The sequence below is a fragment of the Oncorhynchus kisutch genome, linkage group LG6 (genome assembly GCF_002021735.2).
Source record: "Oncorhynchus kisutch isolate 150728-3 linkage group LG6, Okis_V2, whole genome shotgun sequence".
Classification (NCBI taxonomy): Eukaryota; Metazoa; Chordata; class Actinopteri; order Salmoniformes; family Salmonidae; genus Oncorhynchus; species Oncorhynchus kisutch.
Genome location: NC_034179.2, coordinates 13,126,874 through 13,153,028, shown reverse-complemented (window position 1 = coordinate 13,153,028; position 26,155 = coordinate 13,126,874). Strand labels below are relative to the sequence as shown.

General features: G+C 45.1%; 1 protein-coding gene across 1 annotated transcript in view; it reads right to left on the bottom strand.

Annotated features, from left to right (window-relative positions):
- Positions 1 to 26,155, bottom strand: part of dbh (dopamine beta-hydroxylase (dopamine beta-monooxygenase)) — a 60,485-nt gene extending 34,330 nt beyond the window's left edge. Inside the window, exons 1-9 of the mRNA XM_020486890.2 lie at positions 25,350 to 26,155; positions 20,298 to 20,444; positions 13,491 to 13,748; positions 12,453 to 12,629; positions 9,745 to 9,847; positions 9,025 to 9,191; positions 8,047 to 8,190; positions 6,248 to 6,286; positions 4,854 to 4,913 (exon numbers count right to left, since the gene is read on the bottom strand). Coding sequence (XP_020342479.2) covers positions 4,854 to 4,913; positions 6,248 to 6,286; positions 8,047 to 8,190; positions 9,025 to 9,191; positions 9,745 to 9,847; positions 12,453 to 12,629; positions 13,491 to 13,748; positions 20,298 to 20,444; positions 25,350 to 25,715 — 1,461 coding nt within the window. The 5' untranslated portion in view covers positions 25,716 to 26,155. The remainder of the gene's footprint in view (positions 1 to 4,853; positions 4,914 to 6,247; positions 6,287 to 8,046; positions 8,191 to 9,024; positions 9,192 to 9,744; positions 9,848 to 12,452; positions 12,630 to 13,490; positions 13,749 to 20,297; positions 20,445 to 25,349) is intronic.

Below are 26,155 nucleotides of genomic sequence, written 5' to 3'. Positions count from 1 at the left end.
GTCAGAGCAGCTCACATATCACTGCACCTGTACATAGCTCATCTGTAAATAGCCCATCCAATCTACCTCATCCCCATAATTTATTTATTTATTTATTTTGCTCCTTTGCACCCCAGTATCTCTACTTACACATTCATCCTCTGTACATCCATCCATTCCAGTGTTTAATTGCAATATTGTAATTACTTCGCCACCATGGCCTATTTATTGCCTTACCTCCCTTATCCTACCTCATTTGTACATGCTGTATATAGATTTTTCTACTGTATTATTGATTGTATGTTTGTTTATTCCATGTGTAACTCTGTGTTGTTGCATGTGTCGAACTGCTTTGCTTTATCTTGGCCAGGTCGCAGTTGCAAATGAGAACTTGTTCTCAACTAGCCTACCTGGTTAAATAAAGGTTAAATAAAATATATAAAAAATATTCCAGACTCTTCCCCATACATTCCAGACTCCTCCCCATACATTCCAGACTCCTCCCCATACATTCCAGACTCCTCCCCATATATTCCAGACTCCTCAACATACATATACATTCCAGACTCCTCCCCATACATTCCAGACTCCTCCCCACACATATACATTCCAGACTCCTCCCATACATTCCAGACCCCTCCCCACACATATACATTCCAGACTCCTCCCATACATTCCAGACCCCTCCCCATACCTATACATTCCAGACCCCTCCCATACATATACATTCCAGACTCCTCCCATACATTCCAGACCCCTCCCCATACATATACATTCCAGATTCCTCCCATACATTCCAGACCCCTCCCCACACATATACATTCCAGATTCCTCCCATACATTCCAGACCCCTCCCCATACATATACATTCCAGACCCCTCCCCATACATTCCAGACCCCTCCCCATACATATACATTCCAGATTCCTCCCATACATTCCAGACCCCTGCCCATACATATACATTCCAGACCCCTCCCATACATTCCAGACCTCTCCCCATACATATACATATATATTAAGCATCTCGAATCCAAAATTAAATCTAGAATCGGCTTCCTATTTCACAACAAACCCTTCTTCACTCATGCAGCCAAACTGACCATCCTACCGATCCTCGACTTCGGCGATGTCATCTATAAAATTGCCTCCAACACTCTACTCAACAAATTGGATGCAGTTTATCACAGTGCCATCCATTTTGTCACCAAAGCCCCACCACTGCGACCTGTACGCTCTCATTGGCTGGCCACCGCTTCATACTTGTCGCCAAACCCACTGGCTCCAGGTCATCTACAAGTCTCTGCTAGGTAAAGCCCCACCTTATCTCAGCTCACTGGTCACCATAGCAGCACCCACCCGTAGCACACACTCCAGCAGGTATATTTCACTGGTCAACCCCAAAGCCAATTCCTCCTTTGGCCGGTCTCCTTCCAGGTCTCTGCTGCCAATGACTGGAACAAACTGCAAAAATCTCTGAAGCTGAAGACTCTTACCTCTCTCACTAGCTTTAAGCACCAGCTGTCAGAGCAGCTCACATATCACTGCACCTGTACATAGCTCATCTGTAAATAGCCCATCCAATCTACCTCATCCCCATAATTTATTTATTTATTTATTTTGCTCCTTTGCACCCCAGTATCTCTACTTACACATTCATCCTCTGTACATCCATCCATTCCAGTGTTTAATTGCAATATTGTAATTACTTCGCCACCATGGCCTATTTATTGCCTTACCTCCCTTATCCTACCTCATTTGTACATGCTGTATATAGATTTTTCTACTGTATTATTGATTGTATGTTTGTTTATTCCATGTGTAACTCTGTGTTGTTGCATGTGTCGAACTGCTTTGCTTTATCTTGGCCAGGTCGCAGTTGCAAATGAGAACTTGTTCTCAACTAGCCTACCTGGTTAAATAAAGGTTAAATAAAATATATAAAAAATATTCCAGACTCTTCCCCATACATTCCAGACTCCTCCCCATACATTCCAGACTCCTCCCCATACATTCCAGACTCCTCCCCATATATTCCAGACTCCTCCCCATACATATACATTTCAGACTCCTCCCCATATATTCCAGACTCCTCCCCATATATTCCAGACTCCTCCCCATATATTCCAGACTCCTCCCCATACATTCCAGTCTCCTCCCCATACATATACATTTCAGACTCCTCCCCATATATTCCAGACTCCTCCCCATATATTCCAGACTCCTCCCCATACATTCCAGTCTCCTCCCCATACATATACATTTCAGACTCCTCCCCATATATTCCAGACTCCTCCCCATATATTCCAGACTCCTCCCCATACATTCCAGTCTCCTCCCCATACATATACATTCCAGTCTCCTCCCCATACATATACATTTCAGACTCCTCCCCATATATTCCAGACTCCTCCCCATATATTCCAGACTCCTCCCCATACATTCCAGTCTCCTCCCCATACATATACATTCCAGTCTCCTCCCCATACATATACATTTCAGACTCCTCCCCATATATTCCAGACTCCTCCCCATACATTCCAGTCTCCTCCCCATACATATACATTTCAGACTCCTCCCCATATATTCCAGACTCCTCCCCATATATTCCAGACTCCTCCCCATACATTCCAGTCTCCTCCCCATACATATACATTCCAGACTCCTCCCCATACATTCCAGACTCCTCCCCATATATTCCAGACTCCTCCCCATACATATACATTTCAGACTCCTCCCCATATATTCCAGACTCCTCCCCATATATTCCAGACTCCTCCCCATACATTCCAGTCTCCTCCCCATACATATACATTCCAGACTCCTCCCCATACATTCCAGACTCCTCCCCATATATTCCAGACTCCTCCCCATACATATACATTTCAGACTCCTCCCCATATATTCCAGACTCCTCCCCATATATTCCAGACTCCTCCCCATACATTCCAGTCTCCTCCCCATACATATACATTCCAGTCTCCTCCCCATACATATACATTTCAGACTCCTCCCCATATATTCCAGACTCCTCCCCATATATTCCAGACTCCTCCCCATACATTCCAGTCTCCTCCCCATACATATATATTCCAGACTCCTCCCCATACATTCCAGTCTCCTCCCCATACATATACATTCCAGTCTCCTCCCCATACATATACATTTCAGACTCCTCCCCATATATTCCAGACTCCTGCCCATATATTCCAGACTCCTCCCCATACATTCCAGTCTCCTCCCCATACATATACATTCCAGTCTCCTCCCCATACATATACATTTCAGACTCCTCCCCATATATTCCAGACTCCTGCCCATATATTCCAGACTCCTCCCCATACATTCCAGTCTCCTCCCCATACATATACATTCCAGACTCCTCCACATACATATACATTTCAGACTCCTCCCCATATATTCCAGACTCCTCCCCATATATTCCAGACTCCTCCCCATACATTCCAGTCTCCTCCCCATACATATACATTCCAGTCTCCTCCCCATACATATACATTTCAGACTCCTCCCCATATATTCCAGACTCCTCCACATACATATACATTCCAGTCTCCTCCCCATACATATACATTCCAGACTCCTCCACATACATATACATTTCAGACTCCTCCACATACATATACATTCCAGACTCCTCCCCATATATTCCAGACTCCTCCCCATACATTCCAGACTCCTCCCCATACATATACATTCCAGACTCCTCCCCATACATATACATTCCAGACTCCTCCCCATACATTCCAGTCTCCTCCACATACATATACATTCCAGACTCCTCCCCATACATATACATTCCAGACTCCTCCCCATACATTCCAGTCTCCTCCCCATACATATACATTTCAGACTCCTCCACATACATATACATTCCAGACTCCTCCCCATACATATACATTCCAGACTCCTCCCCATACATTCCAGACTCCTCCCCATACATATACATTCCAGACTCCTCCCCATACATATACATTCCAGACTCCTCCCCATACATTCCAGTCTCCTCCACATACATATACATTCCAGACTCCTCCCCATACATATACATTTCAGACTCCTCCCCATACATCCCACTTGAATAGCAAAAGACAGATATCAACAAAGGAAAAATGTATTTACCAAAACAGACAGCTGTTCATTCAGACCTTGTGGCTCAATGCAATCTGATTGCAGATGATCCAAAGTATCTCTCTCTGTAACAATCTCCTCACTATATTGCAACCTCTGGAGGAAAGAGAAACTTTCTCAATTCCCCAGAATTTCCTCCTTGCCCTTATCGTAACCCCAGAAACACAGAGGACAGTGTGTGAGTATGTGTGTTTATATTTGTGCATGTGTCTGTTCGTGCAATTGTACGTGCGTGAGAGTGAGTGTGTGTGTCCACTTCTGTCCACTGCTCTCAGCATCAGAGGAGAGGAGGAGAGAGCATCATCATCATCATCATCCTCCAGCCCAGAGCCTCCTTCTCACTGTGTCTGACCCCAGATTACTGAGATCTGGGGAGGGCAGTAGAGCCGCTCTGAGCCCTGTCTGTCTGTGGTAGGAGGATATACCCACATTAAACACATTAAGCTGGTTGGCTAAAGTTACTGGTTAGATGCTTCGAACACAGCCACTGTTGTGAAGAGCATCGAAACCGTTATGTATCATTATGTATCATGGGTACATCGTGATTAACTGACTTACTATTCTACAAATAGTATTGAGTTATTTATGAAGGTGATTTGTAGATCAGTCAGTCTAGACTCGCCTTCAAGTGCATGTGTGCATGTATGCGTGTATGCATGTTTGCGGTCTGCATAACCATTTGCTACATTTCATGGCTGCACTTGTAGTGAAAACCAAACATACTCACCACTGTAGGCTGGCTCCTGTCCTCTGTGTTGTATGTACACTTTGTCAAGAGGACGTCCCCCTGTTGGGGACACACACACTCAAATCAGGCAATGTTCTGCCAATGTTTTACACTTATCGTCCTAGAGGGTAACAACAAGTTACCATGGTTTACAGAATATTTGCATTGTTCCTCTTTATTTTTAAACAGGCAACTCTGCATCTCTGTTGTTCTGCTGCAGAGCAGAGACAGGCTGTAGCTGTAGTAGTACTGTGTATCATGTCTGTTGTTCTGCAGCAGAGCAGAGACAGACTGTAGCTGTAGTAGTACTGTGTATCATCTCTGTTGTTCTGCAGCAGAGCAGAGACAGGCTGTAGCTGTAGTAGTACTGTGTATCATGTCTGTTGTTCTGCAGCAGAGCAGAGACAGACTGTAGCTGTAGTAGTACTGTGTATCATCTCTGTTGTTCTGCAGCAGAGCAGAGACAGACTGTAGCTGTAGTAGTACTGTGTATCATGTCTGTTGTTCTGCAGCAGAGCAGAGACAGACTGTAGCTGTAGCAGTACTGTGTATCATCTCTGTTGTTCTGCAGCAGAGCAGAGACAGACTGTAGCTGTAGCAGTACTGTGTATCATCTCTGTTGTTCTGCAGCAGAGCAGAGACAGACTGTAGCTGTAGCAGTACTGTGTATCATCTCTGTTGTTCTGCAGCAGAGCAGAGACAGACTGTAGCTGTAGCAGTACTGTGTATCATCTCTGTTGTTCTGCAGCAGAGCAGAGACAGACTGTAGCTGTAGCAGTACTGTGTATCATCTCTGTTGTTCTGCAGCAGAGCAGAGACAGACTATAGCTGTAGTAGTACTGTGTATCATCTCTGTTGTTCTGCAGCAGAGCAGAGACAGACTGTAGCTGTAGTAGTACTGTGTATCATCTCTGTTGTTCTGCAGCAGAGCAGAGACAGACTGTAGCTGTAGTAGTACTGTGTATCATGTCTGTTGTTCTGCAGCAGAGCAGAGACAGACTGTAGCTGTAGTAGTACTGTGTATCATCTCTGTTGTTCTGCAGCAGAGCAGAGACAGACTGTAGCTGTAGTAGTACTGTGTATCATCTCTGTTGTTCTGCAGCAGAGCAGAGACAGACTGTAGCTGTAGTAGTACTGTGTATCATCTCTGTTGTTCTGCAGCAGAGCAGAGACAGACTATAGCTGTAGTAGTACTGTGTATCATCTCTGTTGTTCTCGTCTTGTTTCGCCCTCAGTCATCTTCTCTTCCTCAGGTCTGTAATAGTCCCTTCTTTCTCTCACTGCCCCCGTTCCCTTTACTGAATCTTATTCCAGAGACAAAACCCACCGTACTGTGTGGTATCTTATCCCACCTGCTGAAACAGCTGTGACAGTAGAAAGAGGAGCATACTTACAGGCAGCACTGTCACCATCTTCCTCAGCATTCTGATTATCTGCAGGAGGAGACAACAACATTCTCATCGATTGAATTGCTTTCAAAACACAATGATCCAGTGAAAAACATGAGCCAAGAAAAGTTAGTAGAGGTGCTGACTAACAGCGAGTAAACTGTAGGCTATAAAAAATAATAATAAAGAGATTCGCACTCACTCTATACAGTATAAACTCCCAGTAATTGAATTGGTAAAACACCAACAATCCACCTTCATCCTGAAGAAGTCACTGTGATGCTGAAACATTGGTGGTGTTTTACCCAATAAATTACTGGCAGCTTGTATATACAGAGTGTAACTCTCTTTATTTATTTTTATAAAACACAATGATCTGGCTGTGATTTCTTGTTTTGATGTTGCTTAAAGTTGTCTTGTATCTAGACTAATCAGAAGATATGAGCTGGATACAAGGAAGAGTGTTGTACAGGCAGGAGGTTAGAAGATACGAGGAAAATAGTTGTAATACATGCAGAGAGAGTCTCAATAGAAAGTCTTACATGACACTTATTTTGTATTGCTAGGTATTACTACACTGTTGGAGCTAGAAACACAAGCATTTCGCTGCACCTTCGATAACATCTACAAATAAAATGGTTTATGTCCCTCGAGGTTGCATCTAGACTATTTAGAGAAAGGATATGAATACAGGTCAGTAGGAGAAAGGATATGAATACTGATCAGTTAGAGAAAGGATATGAATACAGATCAGTTAGAGAAAGGATATGAATACAGATCAGTTAGAGAAAGGATATGAATACAGATCAGTTAGAGAAAGGATATGAATACTGATCAGTTAGAGAAAGGATATGAATACAGATCAGAGAAAGGATATGAATACTGATCAGTTAGAGAAAGGACATGAATACAGATCAGAGAAAGGATATGAATACTGATCAGTTAGAGAAAGGATATGAATACTGATCAGTTAGAGAAAGGATATGAATACAGATCAGTTAGAGAAAGGATATGAATACAGATCAGTTAGAGAAAGGATATGAATACAGATCAGTTAGAGAAAGGATATGAATACTGATCAGTTAGAGAAAGGATATGAATACAGATCAGAGAAAGGATATGAATACTGATCAGTTAGAGAAAGGACATGAATACAGATCAGAGAAAGGATATGAATACTGATCAGTTAGAGAAAGGATATGCATACTGATCAGTTAGAGAAAGGATATGAATACAGATCAGTTAGAGAAAGGATATGAATACAGATCAGTAGGAGATAGGATATGAATACTGATCAGTTAGAGAAAGGATATGAATACTGATCAGTTAGAGAAAGGATATGAATACAGGTCAGTTAGAGAAAGGATATGAATACTGATCAGTTAGAGAAAGGATATGAATACTGATCAGTTAGAGAAAGGATATGAATACAGGTCAGTTAGAGAAAGGATATGAATACTGATCAGTTAGAGAAAGGATATGAATACAGGTCAGTTAGAGAAAGGATATGAATACTGATCAGTTAGAGAAAGGATATGAATACTGATCAGTTAGAGAAAGGATATGAATACAGGTCAGTTAGAGAAAGGATATTAATACAGGTCAAGGGAGAGTTGTGTTGTTCTGCAGCAGCAAACCAGATGTGTGTGTCTTGCCTCACTGAACCTTGGAGAGATTAGTAGTACCTTGAGAGAGAGAAAGAGAGAGAGAGAGAGAGAGAGAGAGAGAGAGAGAGAGAGAGAGAGAGAGCTCTGTGTGCGCTTGTGTATTTGTTGGTGCATACCTGATGTACCCGGAGGGGTTACCTGATAGTGGGTGCTGAAATGCTTATCCTCCTGTACCACCTTCACCTCTCTTCCACCCCTCACCAGGACCGTCCTCACCCCTCTCCCAGCCAAGTGGGTGTGCAGCTGGGACGCAAAGATGTTGATCCCCCCTGGAGGAAGGGCCTGGTGGAGGTCATGAGAGGAATTGGACACGTTAAGAAAGGTCCATTTGTCACGTTCTGACCATAGTTCTGTTATATTATTCTTTGTTTTAGTATGGTCAGGGTGTGAGTTGGGGTGGGCAGTCAATGTTTGTTTTTCTATGTTGGTTTTTCTATGTTGGTTTTTGTGTTCGGCCTAGTATGGTTCTCAATCAGAGGCAGGTGTCGTTAGTTGTCTCTGATTGAGAATCATACTTAGGTAGCCTGGGTTTCACTTTTGGTTTGTGGGTGTTTGTTTCCGTGTGAGTGTTTGGGCCACACGGTACTGTTTCGGTTTTGTATATTCACATCATCTTTTATTGTTTTGATTCAGTGTTCAGTGCTTTCTTTTATTAAAATCATCATGAACACTTACCACGCTGCGCTTTGGTCCGATCCTTCTTCCACCGACGACAACCCTTACACCATTATGATATTCTAACTCCTGTCAGTTACATTTGTACTGAGATACTGTACTGTAGTTCTGGCCATGTAAGTAGAAATAGTATCTGATTACAATAAGACAAAGGGGGTCATTTATGCTCATGACAAGTATTACAATGCATTACAACCACATCTTAATGCATTTACCTGGGGGTTTTGAGTAAAATGTTACCAGCTACCAAAATGTTCCATTGTTATAGAAGGTCCAGGAGTGGTTTCAGTCCTATATCTACAGTAGACATCCCTGGGGGAAATTGTAGCCTACCAACAGTCTGTGTACACGTTTTCTAAGGATTTATGTTAGAAGGATATTGTACCAACAGTCTGTGTGCACGTTTTCTGAGGATTTATGTTAGAAAGATATTGTACTAACAGTTTGTGTACACTTGGACGTGCAGAATCCTGTGAGATGGAAGTTCTGTTCTCTGGGTGGTATGGCCATGACCGGGGTGTAGACCAGCCCAAGCTCCATGATGCCCGCGTCGTACCTCCTTAAGCTGGGGGTGTGGTAGAGACGCACCCCAGAGTTGTCCTTACGACCTGCATGGGGACACAGCATAACCAGAACCTGTCAGAGAGGAGGGGAGACAGGAAGGAGGAGAGGTAGAGGGAGGGGGCGGGACTGAAGGGAGGTAAGTGGGGGAAGAAGGGGGTAGAGGGGGAAGGAAAGGGGAAGGGGAAATAGATCGGGTGTAGGGAGGGAGGGAAGTGGAGTAGTGGGGGAGGAGATAAAATATGAGAGAAGGATGGGGTTTAGGAAGAAGGGGTAGAGGGAGTGATGGATGACGTAGGGAGGGGAGAGATGAAGACGGGTGTTGAGTAGAAGGAAGATGGAAGAAGCAGGGGAGATATTGGGAGACTATAGAGCAGAGCTAATCAACTGGTACTTCTGGTTTTCATTCTCTGCCTCCAATCAGGGAACACCTGGTGGGTGGACTGTTGACAATCAGTGACAGTAATTGATCAATTTACCACCAGGTAGAAAATAAAACGATCTGTACTACATTGCTGAGGGGTGGTAATTTAATAACCCAGCTCTAAGGTTCTTAGGGGTAGAATAGTATAAAACTCTGTGATGGGTAGGTCGTTTTACCTGATATGAGGAGTGGGTTGTGGTAGTGCACCTCTAGTCGGAGAAACCTGGAAGACGCTGGTCCTCCTAGAGGCAGCCCTGCATCAGTTGGGTAGTAGAAAGACTACACATGCACGCACACACACACACACACAGATGCATTCTTTTAATCATTGAACATCACATTATTTTTAACATTGAACATCACATTAGTTTTAGCATTGTGAACGTCACATTATTTTTATAATTTAACATCATGTTATTTTTTATCATTTAACATATTTTATTTTTTATCATTCCATATCACATTATTTTTATCATTGAACATATTCTTTTTTGGACATGTGAATCATCCAGCATAAAAGGAGTAGTTTCAGCCAACGCAGGAAGGAAATAGCTCTTATTGATCCAGAGAAGACTAAAACAGCACCGAGTCTGTTTGTCTCTATTTCTATCTTCTATATTCATCACTATACATCTCTATGGTATATGTTCCCCTAACGTGTTCTGAGGATCTGTTCATAAAAGAGATAGACGATTAAACAAAAATACTTTTGGAGATAAAAACTTATTTTCATATCAATCTTATTAGCATTCCGGAGAGGAGAGCTTGTGAATCTTTTCTCTCCCCCGGCCTGGCAGCATCCCTAGGACTATTTTACATAACTGGTCTTTCTCTTCCTCCTCATCCTCCTCCTCCACACTCTCCCCTATCTCTCTCTTCCCTCTCTCTTTCTTTTTCTCGCCTTCCTCCTCTTCTTTCGCCTCCCTTCTTTTATAATGCCAGATTTCCCTTTAGATGTGTGTGGGATCCAGAATGTGCTAAAACTGAACAGGCCTGTATATTTCCTAGCTAATCTCATCTCTCCAGCTCTGCTTCTACCCTCGCCACTCAGCAGAACACATGATTTCTGTTTTGTTTTCGCCGTCTGCTAATCCAATGGGAGGGCTCAGAGGCTTGGCACTAGGCACCAGTTCTCTGGCTGTGATGTGATTCTTATCCAGTAAGATGTGTCTTCCTCTGCCTCACACATCCCAGGGCATCACCACCACCTACATGAACACACACACACAAACACACAGATTCACACACACACACACACACACATACACACACACACACACACACACACACACACACACACACACACACACACACACACACACACACATGCACACAGAGATTCACACACAGATTCACACACTCTCACATAAACTCTCACATACACTATCACGTACACACACACACACACACACTCACTCTCACACACACACACACACACTCACACAGATTCCCACACTCACAGACACACACACACACACACACACACACACACACACACACACACACACACACACACACACACACACACACACACACACACACACACACAGAGATTCACAAACTGATTCACACACTCTCACACACACTCTCACACACTATCACGCACACACACACACACACACAGACACACACACACACACACACACACACACACACACACACACACACACACACACACACACACACACACACACACACACACACACACACACACACACACAGAGAGATTCACAAACTGACACATGCACACACACACCAATGCACAGAGGCACATACAAACACACACACACACGCTCCTGTCCTCTCCTCACCACCACTCACCAGCTCCACTAGAGACTGCTTCCCTGCTCTCATCAAAACATACTTCTATTGAACCAGACATGACATTATTCAGAGATAGGTATTTTCCTAGTAATGTTCTCTGACGCTTTCATGGTTTCTCAGAGTTTTTTCCTCAGTTTGTCTCTGTTTCTGTGGATCTCTAGTCTCTCAGACTTTACCACCCTGCCTCTCTACTACTGTGACTTACCTGGTTGAAATGTCTGTGTTCAATATGGAAAGAATTGAACAGCAAGCTCTTACTGTTCAGGATTTTACTATGTTAACCAATTATGCCCTCAAAGTGTCAGTGTACCTATAGTGCCTTCAGACAGTATTCACGCCCCTGTTTGTTGTGTTACAGCCTACACACAATACCCCATAATATTAAAGCTGGAATGTCAATAACTATTCAACTCCTTTGTTATAACAAGCCTACATAAGTTCAGGAGTAAGTTAAAGTCACATAATGAGTTGCATGGACTCACTCTCTGTGCAATAATAGTGTTTATCATGCTTTTTATTTTACCCATCTACCAATAGGTGCCCTCTTTGCGAGGCATTGGAAAACCTCCCTGGTCTTTGTGGTTGAATCTGTGTTTGAAATTCACTGCATGACTGAGGGACCTTACAGATAATCGTATGTGTGGGGTACAGAGAGGAGGTAGTCATGAAAAAATAATGTGAAACTCTATTATTGTCCATGCAACTTATGTGACCTGTTAAGCACATTTTTACTCCAGAATTTTTTTTAAGCTTGCCATAACATAGGTGTTGAATACTTATTGACCCAAGACATTTCAGCTTTTCATTTTTAATTCATTTGTAAACATTTCTCAGAACATCATTCCAGTTTGACATTGTAGAGTATTGTGTTTAGGCCAGAGACAACAAAACAATCTACATGTAATATTTTTTACATTCAGGCAGTTTTTTAAATTCAGGCTGTAACACAACAAAATGTAGAAAAGGTCAAGGGGTGTGAATACTTTCTGAAGGCACTGTAAGCACTTGAAAAAAAAGGAATACTATTTGAACCCAGTTCTGGTGTCTGTGTGTGTATTACCTTAGCCCCCATAGCCCAGGCCGCCAGAACATGGCGACAGTAGTTGAGGCTGGCGGGCTTCATCTTGGAGTCACAGGACCCGCTGTACTGTGGGACTGTACTCATCTCAGGAGAACACTCAAACACCTCCATGTGGTGCACTATGGCCTCGTTACCAGGGGTTACCACCGACTCATACTTTGGCGGGGGTGAGGAAGAGGGAGGAGGAGGAGGAGGAGGAGGAGGAGGAGGAGGAGGGGGAGGAGGAGGAGGAGGAGGAGGAGGAAAAAGAGGTGTAGATTGATTGGTATTGACTCTACTGTTGTGATTTTCAAACTCATTGCTATGCCCAAGGATTGGGTAGGGCTAAGCAATAAGGATGGGAGGGATATTGTCATATTGATTACATTCATACACTTATCCAAGTCTATTGGAATGCCTAGGGGCCATGGACTCGATGGTTACATCCATAGAAATAGAATTACTGAGAATAATCCTAATAGAATAACTAAATGTCATTCTAATTCTATGGAATAACTAAATGTCATTCTAATTCTATGGAATAACTAAATGTCATTCTAATTCTATGGAATAACTAAATGTCATTCTAATTCTATGGAATAACTAAATGTCATTCTAATTCTATGGAATAACTAAATGTCATTCTAATTCTATGGAATAACTAAATGTCATTCTAATTCTATGGAATAACTAAATGTCATTCTAATTCTATGGAATAACTAAATGTCATTCTAATTCTATGGAATAACTAAATGTCATTCTAATTATATGGAATAACTAAATGTCATTCTAATTCTATGGAATAACTAAATGTCATTCTAATTCTATGGAATAACTAAATGTCATTCTAATTCTATGGAATTACTAAATGTCATTCTAATTCTATGGAATTACTAAATGTCATTCTAATTCTACGGAACTACTAAATGTCATTCTAATTCTATGGAATAACTAAATGTCATTCTAATTCTATGGAATAACTAAATGTCATTCTAATTCTGGTTCCATCATTGAAAAGGACTAGGTTTAGCGGTTTACCATGACAATGTGGTTCTTGGGCATGTTGGGTGGCAGTTGGAAGATGTGGCACCAGTAGGTGGTCTCCTGGGTGGGGATGGTGACGTCGGGGGTCCGGACCTCCAGGGTTTGTACGTCTCGGGGCAGGGAGGGGGGTGGGGTGTCTGGGCGCAGCAGGAGGGCCCTCTGCACTCCCGTCTCAATCTGGGACAGGTTGAGCTGCTGGAGCGAGCGGATTGGCTGATCCAACACTCCGTAGATCAGGTGAACAGTACCCTCCTGCCAATCAGAATCAAGCACAGTCTTTATTATTCCTCTCTTTACGGCTTTTCACCTGCTATACTGTTCTCTCTCTGTCTCTCTCTGTCTCTCTCTGTCTCTCTCTGTCTCTCTCTGTCTCTCTCTGTTCTCTCTCTGTCTCTCTCTGTCTCTCTCTGTCTCTCTCTGTCCTCTCTCTGTCTCTCTCTGTCTCTCTCTGTCTCTTTCTGTTCACCTGCTATACTGTTCTCTCTCTGTCTCTCTCTGTCTCTCTCTTTTCACCTGCTATACTGTTCTCTCTCTGTCTCTCTCTGTTCTCTCTCTGTCTCTCTCTGTCTCTCTCTGTCCTCTCTCTGTCTCTCTCTTTTCACCTGCTATACTGTTCTCTCTCTGTCTCTCTCTTTTCACCTGCTATACTGTTCTCTCTGTCTCTCTCTGTTCACCTGCTATACTGTTCTCTCTCTGTCTCTCTCTGTCTCTCTCTGTTCACCTGCTATACTGTTCTCTCTCTGTCTCTCTCTGTTCACCTGCTATACTGTTCTCTCTCTGTCTCTCTCTCTCTGTCTCTCTCTCTGTCTCTCGGTCTCTCTCTGTCTCTCTCTTGTCTCTCTCTTTTCACCTTCTATACTGTCCTCTCTCTGTCTCTCTCTGTCTCTCTCTTTTCACCTGCTATACTGTCCTCTCTCTGTCTCTCTCTGTTTCTCTCTGTCTCTCTCTTTTCACCTTCTATACTGTCCTCTCTCTGTCTCTCTCTGTCTCTCTCTGTCTCTCTTTTTTCACCTGCTATACTGTCCTCTCTCTGTCTCTCTCTGTCTCTCTCTGTCTCTCTCTTTTCACCTTCTATACTGTCCTCCCTCTGTCTCTCTCTGTCTCTCTCTTTTCACCTGCTAGACTGTCCTCTCTCTGTCTCTCTCTGTCTCTCTCTTTTCACCTGCTATACTTGTTTACGTATTGCTGTGCGTTTTGTTGCCAACCTTACTTTGCTACCTGACAACTTTACGGTTTTACTTTTTAATTACCGTTTATATTTTTTGTTTTCCCTCACTCAACTTTTTTTTTTCCTTCAACTTTTTCACTCCGGACACGTTATCTGGACGTGGTTCGTCAGGACCTCCAACAGCCGAAGCTAAGTAGTAACATTAACATGATGCCTTCTAATTGCAGTCGCTATTCTCATAATATACAGGAGAACGATCTCCTTACGTTAGGCAAGGGTAATTTCAGTGTATGAAAGGATGAAACAGTGTCTGTGCCACCAGTAAGTACAGATAGTAACATTAACATGATGCCTTCTAATTGCAGTCGCTATTCTCATAATTTACAGGAGAACGATCGCCTTACGGCGGGGTGCTGCAAGCCCAGCTTCAGACGCAAGCGTTAGGCAAGGGTAATTTCAGTGTAGGAAAGGATGAAACAGCGTCTGTGCCACCAGTAAGTACAGATAGTAACATTAGTATAAATCCCCTTGCACGGCGCCATTTCCGTTCCAATTTTCTGGAAAATGGCCTCAGAGCTCGGGTGTTTTCTGTATACCAGGGAGCTAGATTGAAGCAGCTCTTTCAGTAGATTAGTTGGAATAGGGTCCAGTATGCAGTAAATTTCGGTGTTCCGTTTTAGGACCGCTATTGTTTTCACTATATATTTTACCTCTTGGGGATGTCATTCGAAAACATAATGTTAACTTTCACTGCTATGCGGATGACACACAGCTGTACATTTCAATGAAACATGGTGAAGCCCCAAAATTGCCCACGCTAGAAACCTGTGTTTCAGACATAAGGAAGTGGATGGCTGCAAACGTTCTACTTTTAAACTCGGACAAAACAGAGATAGTTGTTCTTAGGTCCCAGGAAACAAAGAGATCTTCTGTTGATTCTGACAATTAATCTTAATGGTTGTACAGCCGTCTCAAATAAAAATGTGAAGGATCTCGGCGTTACTCTGGATCCTGATCTCTCTATTGACGAACATAACAAGACTGTTACAAGGACAGCTTTTTTCCGTCTAAGTAACATTGCAAAAATCAGAAACTTTCTGTCCAAAAATTATGCAGAAAAATGTATCCATGCTTTTGTCACTTCTAGGTTAGACTACTGCAATGCTCTACTTTCCGGCTACCCAGATAAAGCACTAAATAAACTTCAGTTAGCGCTAAATACGGCTGCTAGAATCCTGACTAGAACCAAAAAATGTGATCACATTATTCCAGTGCTAGCCTCTCTAGAATGGCTTCCTGTTAAGGCAAGGGCTGATTTCAAGGTTTTACTGCTAATCTACAAAACATTACATGGGCTTGCTCCTACCTATCTTTCCGATTTGGTCCTGCCGTAAATACCCACACGTACGCTACAGTCACAAGACGCAGGCCTCCTAATTGTCCCTAGAATTTCTAAGCAAACAGCTGGAGGCAGGGGTTTCTCCTATAGAGCTCAATTTTTATGGAATGGTCTGCCTACCCATGTGAGAGATGCAGACTCAGTCTCAACCTTTAAGTCTTTACTGAAGACTCATTTCTTCAGTGGGTCATATGATTGAGTGTAGTCTGGCCCAGGAGTGTGAAGGTGAACGGAAATCCTCTGGAGCAACGAACCGCCCTTGCTGTCTCTGCTTGGTCGGATCCCCTCTCTCCACTGGGATTCTCTGCCTCTAACCCTATTACAGGGGCTGAGTCACTGGCTTACTGGTGCTCTTCCATGCCGTCCCTAGGAGGGGTGCGTCACTTGAGTGGGTCACTGACGTGATCTTCCTGTCTGGGTTGGCGCCCCCCCTTGGGTTGTGCCGTGGCGGAGGGCTATACTCGGCCTTGTCTCAGGATGGTAAGTTGGTGGTTGAAGATATCCCTCCAGTGGTGTGGGGGCTGTGCTTTGGCAAAGTGGGTGGGGTTATATCCTGCCTGTTTGGCACTGTCCTGGGGTATCATCGGATGGGGCCACAGTGTCTCCTGATCCCTCCTGTCTCAGCCTCCAGTATTTATGCTGCAGTAGTTTATGTGTCGGGGGGCTAGGGTCAGTCTGTTATATCTGGAGTACTTCTCCTGTCTTATCTGGTGTCCTGTGTGAACTTAAGTATGCTCTCTTTAATTCTCTCTTTTTTCTCTCTCCCGGAGGACCAGAGCCCTAGGACCATGCCTCAGTACTACTTGGCATAATGACTCCTTGCTGTCCCCAGTCCACCTGGCCGTGCTGCTGCTCCAGTTTCAACTGTTCTGCCTGCGGCTATGGAACCCTGACCTGTTCACCGGACGTGCTACCTGTCCCAGACCTACTGTTTTCAACACTCTAGAAACAGCAGGAGTGGTAGAGATACTCTTAATGATCGGCTATGAAAAGCCAACTGACAATTTACTCCTGAGGTGCTGACTTGCTGCCCCCTCGACAACTACTGTGATTATTATTATTTGACCATGCTGGTCATTTGTAAACATTTGAACATCTTGGCCATGTTCTGTTAAAATCTCCACCCAGCACAGCCAGAAGAGGACTGGCCACCCCTCATAGCCTTGTTCCTCTCTAGGTTTCTTCCTAGGTTTTGGCCTTTCTAGGGAGTTTTTCCTAGCCACTGTGCTTCTACACCTGCATTGCTTGCTGTTTGGGGTTTTAGGCTGGGTTTCTGTACAGCACTTTGAGATATCAGCTGATGTAAGAAGGGCTATATAAATACATTTGATTGATACTGTCCTCTCTTTGTCTCTCTCTTTTCACCTGCTATACTGTCCTCTCTCTCTGTCTCTCTCTCTCTCTGTCTCTCTCTGTCTCTCTCTGTCTCTCTCTGTCTCTCTCTTTACACCTGCTATACTGTCCTCTCTCTGTCTCTTTCTGTCTCTCTCTGTCTCTCTCTTTACACCTGCTTTACTGTTCTCCCTCTGTCTCTCTCTCTGTCTCACTCCCTATCTTTATTTCTCTCTCTCTCTCTCTCTTCCTATCTTTAGTCACCTCTCTCTCTCTCTCTCTCTCTCTCCTTATCTTTATTTATCTCCCTCTCTCCCCCTCTATCTTTATTTATTTCTCTCCCCCTATCTTTATTTATCTCTCAATTCAAGGGCTTTATTGGCATGGGAAACATGTGTTAACATTGCCAAAGCAAGTGAGGTAGATAATATATAAAGTGAATATATAAAGTGAAATAAACAATAAAAATGAACAGTAAACATTACACATACAGAAGTTTCAAAACAATAAAGACATTACAAATGTCATATTATATATATACAGTGTTTTAACAATGTACAAATGGTTAAAGGACACAATATAAAATAAATAAGCATAAATATGGGTTGTATTTACATTGGTGTTTGTTCTTCACTGGTTGACCTTTTCTTGTGGCAACAGGTCACAAATCTTGCTGCTGTGATGTCAGACTGTGGTATTTCACCCAGTAGATATGGGAGTTTATCAAAATCGGGTTTGTTTTTAAATTCTTTGTGAATCTGTGTAATCTGAGTGAAATATGTGTCTCTAATATGGTCATACATTGGGCAGGAGGTTAGGAAGTGCAGCTCAGTTTCCACCTCATTTTGAGGACAGTGTGCACATAGCCTGTCTTCTCTTGAGAGCCAGGTCTGCCCACGGCGGCCTCTCTCAATAGCAAGGCTATGCTCACTGAGTCTGTATATAGTCAAAGCTTTCCTTAAGTTTGGGTCAATCACAGTGGTCAGGTATTCTGCAACTGTGTACTCTCTGTTTAGGGCCAAATAGCATTCTTGTTTGCGTGGTTTTTTTGTTAATTATTTCCAATGTGTCAAGTAATTATATTTTTGTTTTCTCATGATTTGGTTGAGTCTAATTGTGTTGCTGTCCTGGGGCTCTGTGGGGTGTGTTTGTGTTTGTGAACAGAGCCCCAGAACCAGCTTGCTTATGGGACTCTTCTACAAGTTCATCTCTCTGTAGGTGATGGCTTTGTTATGGAAGGTTTGGGAATCGCTTCCTTTTAGGTGGTTGTAGAATTTAACGTCTCTTTTATGGATTTTGATCATTAGCAGGTATTGGCCTAATTCTGCTCTGCATGCATTATTTGGTGTTCATGGAGGATATTTTTTGCAGTATTCTGCATGCAGTCTCAATTTGGTGTTTGTACCATTTTGTGAATTCTTGGTTGGTGAGCGGACCCCAGACCTCACAACCATAAAGGGCAATGAGTTCTATAACTAATTCAAGTATTTTTAGCCAGATCCTAATTGGTATGTCGAATATTTTGTTCCTTTTGATGGAATAGAAGGCCCTTCTTGCCTTGTTTCTCAGATCGTTCACAGCTTTGTGGAAGTTACCTGTGGCGCTGATGTTTCGGCCAATGTATGTATAGTTTTTTGTGTGCTCTAGGGCAACGGTGTCTAGATGGAATTTGTAATTGTGGTCCTGGCGACTGGACCTTTTTTGGAACAGCATTATTTTGGTCTACTGAGATTTACTGTCAGGGCCCAGGTCTGACAGAATCTGTGCATAAGATCTAGATGCTGCTGTAGGCCCTCATTGGTTAGAGACAGAAGCACCAGATCATCAGCAAACAGTAGACATTTGACTTCAGATTCTAGTAGGGTGAGGCCGGGTGCTGCAGACTTTTCTAGTGCCCCCGCCAATTCGCTGATATATAAGTTGAAGAGGGTGGGGCTTAAGCTGCATCCCTGTTTCACCCCACGGCCCTGTGGGTCTTGTTTTTTGCCTATTTTAACTGCACACTTGTTGTTTGTGTACATGGATTTTATAATGTTATATGTTTTTCCCCCAACACCACTTTCCATCAATTTGTACAGCAGACCCTCATGTCAAATTGAGTCAAAGGCTTTTTTGAAATCAATAATGCATAAAGGGGCGTCAGGTAGCCTAGTGGTTATAGCGTTGGACTAGTAACCGAAAGATTGCAAAATCAATTCCCCGAGCTGACAAGGTGAAAATCTGTCGTTCTACAAGGCAGTTAACCCACTGTTTCTAGGCCGTCATTGAAAATAAGAATTTGTTCTTAACTTGCTTGCCTAGTTAAACAATGGTTAAAAAAAGACTTCGCCTTTGTTTGTTTGTCAAATTTGTCTCCACTTTTGTGGATTGGTGTAATCAGTCCTTGGTTCCACATATTGGGGAAGATGCCAGAGCTGAGGATGATGTTAAAGAGTTTAAGTATAGCCAATTGGAATTTGTTGTCTGTATACTTGATAATTTCATTAAGGATACCATCAACACCACAGGCCTTTTTGGGTTGAAGGGATTTTATTTTGTCCTGTAGTTCATTCAAGGTAATTGGAGAATCCAGTGGGTTCTGGTCTTTAATCGTTGATTCTAAGATCTGTATTTGATCATGTATATGTTTTTGCTGTTCTTTGTTATAGAGCCAATCAGATTGGAGAAGTGGTTTACCCAAACATCTCCAATTTGGATAGATAATTCTTTGTGTTGTTTGTTTAGTGTTTTCCAGTTTTCCCAGAAGTGGTTAGAGACTATGGATTCTTCAATTACATTGAGCTGATTTCTGACGTGCTGTTCCTTCTTTTTCCCTATTGTATTTCTGAATTGTTTTAGTGATTCACTCCCTCTCTCTCTTTCACCCTCTCCCCCTGTGTGTGTGTCGCTCTCTGTCTCTCACCTCTATGATGTAATCTCTGGGGTCGCAGGTGCTGAAGGGTCTCTTGAAGAGCAGGGAGAATCCCTCAGGTGTCTGCCTGGTGTCCATCAGCTGGTAGTCCTGTTGGCTGTCCAGACTCACATGACCCTGACTGTCACTCCACGCATCCTGGAGTAACACACACAGAGAGAATCAAACACACACCCATAGGTCCGAATACACACACATGCACGCACACACACACAAAGACAGATACTAGATACATTTTATGGACAGCAATCCACATGCTGGGCAATTGCAATTAAAGAACCCTAGAGATCTCCCAGCCAGCCAAGTATGTATTTCCAAAAACATTCTGTGACATCTAATCCTAACCCCAACCCTATGAGACAGCGATGCCAAGCAATGGCCAAGTGAGCGTGCAAGATGCAGGAGCCAATGGTAACAACTGAATCTGTCTCCTCCAATCACATCGTCCGCATGTAAAATGCACCGAAATAGAACCAGCCATCCAATACATGTTTGTTCCACCTTGCATGATTGTTTGAGGTTGGGGCAAAGTGTAAAGACTCCAAAGTAGCCACACATTTATTAAAAAGCTCAAATTAACCAGGGACGCTCCATGTGTCAGAGTTAGTTAGGCTCTGTGTGCCTCAGACTCCATTTTGAAGCAGTTTCGCTGTGCTGTTGTGACCAAAGTGGTCCTAGGATTTTAACAGAAGTTCTGAGTTATCTCTCTATCCTCATCCCTCACCCCTCTCTCCCCTTTCATCCCTCTCTCTCTCTCCACTCATCTCTCCCTTTTGGACCTACTCCCTTGTACCGGATTGGAGGGGCCATTCAATTAATTTGGAGAGAGGGCGCACAAGGAAGCTAGGCAGTGTTTTCACAGAGAATCAGCAGGCAGAGAGTCAGGCAGACCAGGGACGGATCCAGGCAGAGAGTAGGCAGACCAGGGACAGGTCCAGGCAGAGAATCAGGCAGACAGGGACGGGTCCAGGCAGACCAGGGACGGATCCAGGCAGACCAGGGACGGGTCCAGGAAGAGAGTTATGCAGACCAGGGACGGGTCCAGGCAGAGAGTCAGGCAGACCAGGGACGGGTCCAGGCAGAGAATCAGGTAGACAGGGATGGGTCCAGGCAGACCAGGGACGGGTCAGGCAGAGAATCAGGCAGACTAGGGGACGGATCCAGGCGACCAGGGACGGGTCCAGGCAGACCAGGGACAGGTCCAGGCAGAGAGTCAGGCAGACAGGGACGGGTCCAGCAGAGAGTCAGGCAGACCAGGGACAGGTCCAGGCAGAGAATCAGGCAGACCAGGGACGGGTCCAGGCAGACCAGGGACACGGTCCAGGCAGACCAGGGACGGGTCCAGCAGAGAGTTATGCAGACCAGGACGGGTCCAGGCAGAGAGTCAGGCAGACGCAGGGACGGGTCAGGCAGAGAATCAGGTAGACCAGGGACGGGTCCAGGCAGACCAGGGACGGGTCCAGGCACAGAGAATCAGGGCAGGGACGGGTCCAGGCAGACCAGGGACAGGTCCAGGCAGAGAGTCAGGCAGACCAGGGACAGGTCCAGGCAGAGAGTCAGGCAGACCAGGGACAGGTCCAGGCAGAGAGTCAGGCAGACCAGGGACGGGTCCAGGCAGACCAGGCACAGGTCCAGGCAGAGAGTCAGGCAGACCAGGGACGGGTCCAGGCAGACCAGGGACAGGTCCAGGCAGAGAGTCAGGCAGACCAGGGACAGGTCCAGGCAGACCAGGGACAGGTCCAGGCAGAGAGTCAGGCAGACCAGGGACGGGTCCAGGCAGACCAGGGACAGGTCCAGGCAGAGAGTCAGGCAGACCAGGGACAGGTCCAGGCAGAGAGTCAGGCAGACCAGGGACGGGTCCAGGCAGACCAGGGACGGGTCCAGGCAGACCAGGGACAGGTCCAGGCAGAGAGTCAGGCAGACCAGGGACGGGTCCAGGCAGACCAGGGACAGGTCCAGGCAGAGAGTCAGGCAGACCAGGGACGGGTCCAGGCAGACCAGGGACGGGTCCAGGCAGAGAGTCAGGCAGACCAGGGACGGGTCCAGGCAGACCAGGGACAGGTCCAGGCAGAGAGTCAGGCAGACCAGGGACGGGTCCAGGCAGACCAGGCACAGGTCCAGGCAGAGAGTCAGGCAGACCAGGGACGGGTCCAGGCAGACCAGGGACAGGTCCAGGCAGAGAGTCAGGCAGACCAGGGACGGGTCCAGGAAGACCAGGGACAGGTCCAGGCAGAGAGTTATGCAGACCAGGGACGGGTCCAGGCAGAGAGTTATGCAGACCAGGGACAGGTCCAGGCAGAGAGTTATGCAGACCAGGGACAGGTCCAGGCAGAGAGTCAGGCAGACCAGGGACGGGTCCAGGCAGACCAGGGACAGGTCCAGGCAGAGAGTTATGCAGACCAGGGACAGGTCCAGGCAGAGAGTTATGCAGACCAGGGACAGGTCCAGGCAGAGAGTTATGCAGACCAGGGACAGGTCCAGGCAGAGAGTTATGCAGACCAGGGACAGGTCCAGGCAGAGAGTTATGCAGACCAGGGACAGGTCCAGGCAGAGAGTTATGCAGACCAGGGACAGGTCCAGGCAGAGAGTTATGCAGACCAGGGACGGGTCCAGGCAGACCAGGGACAGGTCCAGGCAGAGAGTTATGCAGACCAGGGACAGGTCCAGGCAGAGAGTTATGCAGACCAGGGACAGGTCCAGGCAGACCAGGGACAGGTCCAGGCAGAGAGTTATGCAGACCAGGGACGGGTCCAGGCAGACCAGGGACAGGTCCAGGCAGAGAGTTATGCAGACCAGGGACAGGTCCAGGCAGAGAGTTATGCAGACCAGGGACAGGTCCAGGCAGAGAGTTATGCAGACCAGGGACAGGTCCAGGCAGACCAGGGACAGGTCCAGGCAGAGGCAGGAGGAGTGATAAGGGATGTATAATGCATGTGTGCTGCCCCACAGCAGATTAGTACAGAGAGACAAATGTTTCTTTTTTATTGTTTATTTCACTTTTGTATATTATCTACCTCCCTTGCTTTGGCAATGTTAACACATGTTTCCCATGCCATTAACGCCCCTTGAATTAGAGAGAGAGAGAGAGAGAGAGAGAGAGAGAAAGAGAATCTGTGAATGGCTGGCACACCGTTGTGACCTTTCTGCTCCCAACAGCCTTTCCCTAAGGCTGGGAAAAGGATATCATCCCACATAGACAGACATATGGCTTGGAAAGAGGATCTCATCCCACATAGACAGACATATGGCTTGGAAAGAGGATCTCATCCCACATAGACAGACAGTAGGCTGGGAAGAGGATCTCATCCCACATAGACAGACATATGGCTTGGAAAGAGGATCTCATCCCACATAGACAGACAGTAGGCTGGGAAGAGGATCTCATCCCACATAGACAGACATATGGCTTGGAAAGAGGATCTCATCCCACATAGACATACATTAGGCTGGGAAGAGGATCTCATCCCACATAGACAGACAGTAGACTGGGATCCTTCCTATTATAAGACTCCTGTCCTCACATGGAAAGTGAGATGTTCTTTTGAGAGCATTGCAAAATTTAGCAGACATTAAATGTTTTTTTTTAGAAAAGTATATTTTCCCTTGGTGGGGGAAAACTTTTGGATGATCACAAGCTTCTACTAGTTTATTGAGTATACAGCATTTCCAGAAATTGGTTTTCACATGATGTCAACATTCAACATTCAATGTCTTTTTTTGTCCATGCATTTTGGATCTATTCATTCCTAATCTTGTCAAAAGTTTGATATGCAACAAATGCCCATTTCAATGGCCTTATTTACTCTCTACTTTAGGAGGATGTGGACACATCCTGCCTGGCAGTCTACCATCAACAGAACCAGCTCTTACATAAAGCAATATAACGGGTACCAGCCACAATGTGGCAGATTGGCGTGTTTCTTACTCAATCTTGTTCTGGGGGCAGCTCTGCCTCGAGGGCAGAAACAAATGGGATTGGTTAAATTTAGGCAAGTAATCCTAATTGGTTAAGGTTAGGCGTTGTGCTTTCTTTCTTTCACGCAATCATTCACATTTGTTCTGCCCTGTAGGCAGCACTGCACTCTGAATCAGACTGAATAAGGAAAACACCACTGAGCTACAGCATTATCCCTTCCATGTGGGAATGAAGCCCTCAACCTTGGTAAACATCACACTCTCTAATGAACCTGCCAAGTCATTGGAAACACATTGAGCCACTGTCTCTCTTATACTAGCAGAAGCACCCCTTATTGAAAGCAACAGAACAGGACCCAAATGCAATTCCCTATATAGTACACTACTTCTGACCATAACCCTGGTTTAAAATAAGTCACCTCATAGGAAATAGAATGTTATTTGGACGCAAACTAGGACTAGTGCCCTTCCTTTCTCCAAACTAGGACTAGTGCCCTTCCTTACCCCAAACTAGGACTTAGTGCCCTTCCTTTCTCCAAACTAGGACTAGTGCCCTTCCTTTCTCCAAACTAGGACTAGTGCCCTTCCTTTCTCCAAACTAGGACTTAGTGCCCTTCCTTTCTCCAAACTAGGACTAGTGCCCTTCCTTACCCCAAACTAGGACTTAGTGCCCTTCCTTTCTCCAAACTAGGATTAGGGCCCTTCCTTACCCCAAACTAGGACTAGTGCCCTTCCTTACCCCAAACTAGGACTAGTGCCATTCCTTTCTCCAAACTAGGACAAGTGCCCTTCCTTACCCCAAACTAGGACTAGTGCCCTTCCTTACCCCAAACTAGGACTAGTGCCCTTCCTTTCTCCAAACTCGGACTAGTGCCCTTCCTTTCTCCAAACTAGGACTAGTGCCCTTCCTTTCTTCAAACTAAGGCTAGTACCCTTCCTTTCTCCAAACTAGGACTAGTGCATTTCCTTACCCCAAACTAGGACTAGTGTCCTTCCTTACCCCAAACTAGGACTAGTGTCCTTCCTTACCCCAAACTAGGATTAGGGCCCTTCCTTTCTCCATACTAGGACTAGTACCCTTCCTTACACCAAAGTAGGACTAGTCATTACAATATGCCACTTCCTTACCCCAAAGAAGGACTGGTGGCCGTCGTCCCAGAGGACCACCAGGTCAGCGTTGGTGAGCTCCCCGCGGTCGGACATTCCCAGGACCAGGCCATGTTTCATTTCACTGCAGCGCACCTCCAGATACAGCTCCTGGAGGGGGTAGGAGATGTTCCAAGAGAGATGGAGGTGTCCGCGGGGGTCAAGGGGCATATGGTAGGGCAGCTGCACCGGTGTGGAGGTGGAGGTTGGGGTGGATCCTCCCCTGGAGGGGCTGGCAGCAGGATCTACCTGGTAGGAGGCTACCAGGATCACCACCAGGGTGGCTAAGACGGTCAGGTACATCAGAGTCACGTCCTGCAGCCTCAGGTCCTTGTTGAAGAGGCGCATACTGTGCAGAGGCTATTGTGTGGGTTGGTGGGTTGGTTAGTCGGTTGGTCAGTTTGCCGGTGTCAGTTGGATGGTGAGTTGGTTAGTTGGTTGTTTGGTCTGTTAGTCTCAGTGTAACTCAGTCCTCACAAAGAGCATCTGAAGTGCCTCTCATTCTCTTGTCTACCAGTTGTTTTTTCACAGTAACGCTCTCTTCTCTTTCTCCTTATTTCTCCAGGTGGTTCCTTATGCCAATGTCTGGTTAGTGGGCTATCCGTTTTTTTCACAGTATCCTGTCTTCTCAGTTCCTCATCTTTTTCTAACTAGTCTCTTTTTCTCTCGATTGAATGCCATCGAACACCGTCTTCTTCTTTTTCTGTTTCCTGTCTCTTCTTGGTTGGTGTCTCTCCTCTGGCCTGTGTCTCTCTCTGTCTCTGCGACCTGTCTCATCCCTCTCACTC